This window comes from Genypterus blacodes, unplaced genomic scaffold (genome assembly GCF_046128005.1).
Source record: "Genypterus blacodes isolate CSIRO-AG114 ecotype Tasmania unplaced genomic scaffold, CSIRO-AGI_Gbla_v1 ptg000276l_1, whole genome shotgun sequence".
Taxonomy (NCBI): Eukaryota; Metazoa; Chordata; class Actinopteri; order Ophidiiformes; family Ophidiidae; genus Genypterus; species Genypterus blacodes.
In genome coordinates, this window is record NW_027467067.1 from 33,928 (window position 1) to 40,000 (window position 6,073).

Genomic DNA, 6,073 nt, shown 5'->3' on the forward strand with positions numbered 1-6,073 from the left:
GATCTTCTGCTCCAGGTTTACATCCTGGATGAAGACTTCAGGGAGAAGAAGGATTCAGTGTGTGTTAGTGTGTGTGTTAGTTACTCTTATATGATCTCTGGACACCACCATGAGAACAAAGCCATGACATGTTGATGAAGTTTGTCCTGATTGATCTTCTCCAGCTGCACTGTGGAACGTTCTTCACTACACAGAACAACAAACCTGTAAACAACAAACTACACAACAAATGTTTTGGCGGCCCGGTTTGCTGTGAGTCACATGGCCTTCATGGCGATCATCCAGACGGGCATGATGATGTCGGGGAAGCCCTCCTGCCGCTCTGTGGCCAGGACCTCCAGCCCCGCCTTGGCGATGATGGTCCTCATGATGTCCAGGTGGCGGCTGATGCTGCTGTCCACGGCGTCCAGCTTGCAGCCCTTACGCGCCATGTTGTCCTTTATGATGATGATGCCGTTAGGACGAAGGCTCTTCTTACAGCGAATCAGAAAGTTCATCAGGTCTTTGTCTGTCAGGTGACCTGTTAGAAGAAAGAACCAACCAATCAGAGAGGAGATCATGTGATGTGCGGACATCATGGAGGTCACACGTGTGCAGCACTTACACGCCACCCATTGCATCCAGATGAGGTCGTACTTGCAGGTGGGGGGGGTGAACTCCTGCAGGTTGTAGCAGTAGTACGTCTCGATGCGGTCAGCGTCGTCTCCTAAATACTCCTCGTGTGCGTGGAGCAGGAAGTGCTCCATCATGTCCACCATCTCCATCTTCTCAAACACAGGCAGGAGGACGCCTTTGGTCACGCGGCCGATCCCAGAGCCGCAGTCCAGGCCGCACTGAGTCCCCCCCGCCTTCCCGGGACCCTGCACACAAACCAGCATCTTCATAATCCTCAACAGTGGAACTGAACGTATGACACAATCTTTTACTTTTGTTCTACTCTGTGCAGAGGTCAGGGGTCAGAGGTCAGAGTCAGGAACAGCTGTTTGAAGCTGCATGTTTTCAGTCTGACAGCATGATGAATTCCTCCTCCAAAATAGATTGTGAGACGTGACACAGAACATGTTACATACATAGAACATACATGATCCTGAATGCACACCGACAGGAAGCTGCTGTGTGCAGACGGAGCTCGTCCTGATGTCCTCACACAAGTCCTGATGTCCTACACAAGTCCTGATGTCCTACACTAGTCCTGATGTCCTACACAAGTGCTTTGTTGTCGAAATACACTGCCTGGCCAAAAAAAAAAGTCGCCACCTAAAAAAAAAAGGTCACACACTCTAATATTTTGTTGGACCGCCTTTAGCTTTGATTATGGCACTCATTCGATGTGGCATTGTTTCGATAAGCTTCTGCAATGTCACAAGATTTATTTCCGTCCAGTGTTGCATACATTTTTCACCAAGATCTTGTATTGATGATGGGAGAGTCGGACCACTGCACAAAGCCTTCTCCAGCACATCCCAAAGATTCTCAATGGGGTTAAGGTCTGGACTCTGTGGTGGCCAATCCATGTGTGAAAATGATGTCTCATGCTCCCTGAACCACTCTGTCACAATGTGAGCCCCATGAATCCTGGCATTGTCATCTTGGAATATGCCTGTGCCATCAGGGAAGAAAAAATCCTTTGATGGAATAATCTGGTCATTCAGTATACTCAGGTAGTCAGCTGACCTTTCCGATTAGCCTCACTGATAAGTGGTTTTCTTAGGGCTACACAGCTGTTCAGTCCCACTCCCTTGAGTTCCCTTCGCATTGTGCGTGTGGAAATGCCCTTACGTTCACCATTAAACCTAGCCCTGAGTTCTACTGTTGTTTTTCTGCGATTTGATTTCACCAACAGTTAAGTGATCGCCTATCACCATCAGTTAGGATTTTTTTCCGACCACATTTCTTCCCCACTATCTTTCCAGTTTTTAATAATGCGTTGGACAGTTCTTAACCCAATTTTAGTCCTTTCTGAAATCTCCTCAGATGTTGTCTCTGCTTGATGCATGCCAATGATTTGACCCTTCTCAAACAGACTAACATCTTTTCCACGACCACGGGATGTGTCTTTCGACATGGTTGTTTAAGAAATGAGAAGCTACTCATTGCATCAGTTGGGGATAAATAACTTCTTGCCAGCTGAAAGATAATTGCCCATGCAGTAATTGTCCAATAGGAGGCTCTTACCTATTTGCTTAGTTAAATCCAGGTGGCGACTTTTTTTTTGGCCAGGCAGTGTAGTTGAACTACTGGAGCAGTAGTTGAGTTAGTAGCTTTGCTGGTTGAGCTTAGACCAGGACTCACCACAAACCTGCTGAGGAACTCTCTGGAACCTTCCAGATCAACGTCAGAAATGTCCACAAAGTCTCCCATCATGCCCTCCTCTGAGGCCTGGACGTCCTCGTAGAACTGCTGAGCTCGATAATAGAACTGCTTCTCTCCTTTGATGAACTCACAGGTGACCGGGAAGAGTTTCACTGTGAGACACACGCAGAGAGACACATCAGGAGACACGCAGAGAGACACGCAGAGAGACACATCAGGAGACACGCAGAGAGACACGCAGAGAGACACATCAGGAGACACGCAGAGAGACACATCAGGAGACACGCAGAGAGACACGCAGAGAGACACATCAGGAGACACGCAGAGAGACACATCAGGAGACACGCAGAGAGACACGCAGAGAGACACATCAGGAGACACGCAGAGAGACACATCAGGAGACACGCAGAGAGACACATCAGGAGACACGCAGAGAGACACGCAGAGAGACACATCAGGAGACACGCAGAGAGACACGCAGAGAGACACATCAGGAGACACGCAGAGAGACAGGGAAGGAAAGACGTCAGGAGACACAAACAGACACATGTAGACAGACACAGAAAGCCATGTAAGCAGACATGTAGAGAGACGCAGAGAGACATGTGAAGAGACAGGCAGAGAGACACATATGGAGACATGCAGAGAGACACATAAGGAGGCAGTAGCTCAGTGGGTAGAGCTTCCGCTTGGGAACCGGAGGGTTGCCGGTTCGAGTCCCTGCCGAGGTGCCCCTGAGCAAGGCACCGAACCCGCAATTGCTCCCCCCTCTGCGAAGGGTGGTGATGTAATGTAACAGCTTTGGATAGAAGCGTCTGCCAAATGATGGTAATGTAATGTAATGTAAAAGGAGAGAAGAGAAGAGATGGAGGAAGAATCTCTGTGTTTCTCGCCACTTTGGAACTGCAGCAAGAAAAGTTGTGGCGCCGTCCTGCACATGTAGAGATGGAAGTCATGTGCATGTGTGAAGCATCAGAAGAGGAAAAGGTGCATGGAAGGAAAGGATGCATCTGTCCACCTCCTCTTCGAAGTACACTCACAGTTGAGGAATGGCGTTAATGAAGAGGAAGTGTTAAGAGGAGAGAGTGTGTGAGTGTGTGAGCAGCTGCCCTCCTGCCTCTGAGCTGAAATGAATCCTGAGCATGAAGGAACGTTTCCTCCGGATTAGAACGTGCAGTCCTCGTGCCGGAGTGTGTGTGTCATTAAGAGCTGATTTATTTACAGATGGAATTCGGCTCCTTGATGGATTCAAAGCCAAGAAACAGAGACCAACCAGCCGACGCATCAGAACACGATAATCCCAGCGGCACACAGGAGGCCTTGATCATGTGACACAGCCTCCTCTGCTTTGTTACACACTTGGACCAGACTGACTCTGTGTGTGTGTGTGTGTGAGACACTGACATTCATTCCAACAGGCTGTGAGTGTGATCAGGGTCATGTGACTGTGTGTCTACCAACAGAATATGATAGAAAGGCTGAGTGATAACTGCATGACCTCTGACCTTTATGTCACAGCATAGAATCCCTTATCAATAAAGATATTCATCTTGTAAAGTTGTGCATTCATTCTTTTTGTGCCATGCATGAACACATAAACATTAAAAACATTAAAAGCTTCAAAACAACCAAAGGTTGTAAACATGAAGAGCTGAAAGCCATCAGGTTCCACACAGCCACAGGTTAAAGGGCTGCTTCTCTGCTCTGAGGCGTGTAAATAATCTGAGCTGTCATGTGTCGCTCTGACTGACTTAGTGCTTTCATGCCAGGCGTTCCAAGCCTTTAATGGCGTCAGATCAGGTTAGAGGTTCAAACTCCAAACAGGATGTGCTGGTTCTGTGGTTTTCTGATGGACAGGAGCTCCACTCAGACTCCAGACCCTCAACAAGGAGGCCGTCTGTAACTCACCAAGACCAAACTCACACGTCTCCTGACTCTGGAATCATTCTCAGAGACGCCAGGAGGGCAAAACCTCCAAAGATAAAGTCAAATATTTATGAATATTTAGGGGGGAGGGGGCATGGCTCAGGATGGGGGGGCGGTCGTTCAGGACTGGAAGTGAACCCCCAACTGTGCTGCTGAGTGTGTGAGTATAGAGAGCATACAGAACATGTATGTTCTCTCCTGAACCCTCACATTTATGTTGGGCCCTCATCCCCAACCTGAGTTGACTGATCTATCATCTCCATGATGGCCCATGGACAATGATTGTCAAAATGATTAAGGGGACCTCCAGGTTCCCTGATATAAAGACCATAACCAAGATTGTCCACTTAGTGGTGCTGTAGGGCTGGACAAATAAAAGGGGCAGGAGGGGAATAGTTACTGTGCTTACCCAGAGGAAGGCCTTCCCTCTCTTGTGGAGGAGAATAACCCAGAAATAGAGCTTACAGAGAGGCAGAGCAGTAAACAGAGCTGCAGGTCTGCTCTCCTCTGGACCAGGCTGCTAGAAACCAGCAGAATCTCCCCAGTAAAGGTCAAAGGTCACACGGACACAAACACTGACATGAAAGAAGGAAACATCTAAAGGACACTTCCTGTAAGCACATGTAGGACATGAAGCTCTGCTCCTCAGCATGATGTCAGGGTTTAACAGATCGACATGCAAACAGCACAACTACTGTTCATTTCAGTGATTTTTAAGAAATCATTCATTTTAGAATAAAGGCAGATTTAAAGTAAGTAATCAGTCGTGTTTCTGCTGCTTCTCACTCCTCACCTCTGATACATCACATGGCCAAAAGTATGTGGACGCACAACATTACATCACATGGAGTGGATTGATCTGCATTAGTTCCTGTTGTGTTCAACAGTGTGACTCAAAAGGTTTTCAATCAAACACTTCCAGTCTGGTGTGTAGCACATTACTGGATCTGAGGTCTTACTATCTTACATCTCTATCTTCTGATCCAGATAGTGAAGACATGAAGCGGTGGAGTGTAAACAGGGCTGAGGTCTCGCTGAAAAAGGAAGCTCAGTAGCTTAGCACTTGGCACTTAACACACAATACTCTCAGTATTTGTCATGAGTGTGTGGTTAAGCCGTAGACATGCATCAGCAGGGTTCCTGTGTTCTCTGAGTGTGTGTGACATGTTGTATGGTTGCAGTGTGAGTCCAGGACACACACATGAAGGCCTCATACGCTGATCAAGAGCTTCATATGTCTGAAGAAGTCCACTCATTGATTTATAGTGTTGCCATAGAGACGATAGTGTTCACCAAGAGAAGCTCAATCAGACGTTCATTCCTCCTCTAATGCAAATCACTGACTGTGTCCACATACTTTTGGCCATGTAGTGCAGCTGTCACTAACCTGATGTTCCAGAACCTGCCATACCTGCTGACCTCCCGGCCTCAGCCTGCCACCTGACCTCTCACCTGCTCCTCAGACTCCCCTGAAGGTGACAACATGACCGTCACCTGATCAATCATCAAATAGCTGGCACAGGATCTGAGCTCTGTGAATTTCAAAATAAGATCTGAAGCAGAAATGTCACAGGTGACAAAATCCAAGAACTCCTGTTTCCTGACACGGCCATCAGTGACATCACATTACAGAGGAGTCATTCTGTAGTCATGACAACAAACAGAGTAACACGAGATGTTGAGGCTGAAGATTCAAGCCTTTCTTTAGTGGGATCTTAATGGAAGTGAAGTGAATGTAAGTACTGCATGGTAACATAGTGCTGTGTAGTACTGTAGTATTGTGTAGTACTGTAGTATTGTGTAGTACTGTAGTATTGTGTAGTACTGTAGTATT

The 6,073-nt window shown here is 47.3% G+C and overlaps 1 protein-coding gene across 1 annotated transcript in view; it reads right to left on the reverse strand.

Annotated features, from left to right (window-relative positions):
• Positions 1 to 257: 257 nt before the first annotated feature.
• ntmt2 (N-terminal Xaa-Pro-Lys N-methyltransferase) overlaps positions 258 to 6,073 on the reverse strand; it is a 6,679-nt gene continuing 863 nt past the window's right edge. Inside the window, exons 2-4 of the mRNA XM_076171950.1 lie at positions 2,293 to 2,465; positions 605 to 860; positions 258 to 520 (exon numbers count right to left, since the gene is read on the reverse strand). Coding sequence (XP_076028065.1) covers positions 258 to 520; positions 605 to 860; positions 2,293 to 2,465 — 692 coding nt within the window. The remainder of the gene's footprint in view (positions 521 to 604; positions 861 to 2,292; positions 2,466 to 6,073) is intronic.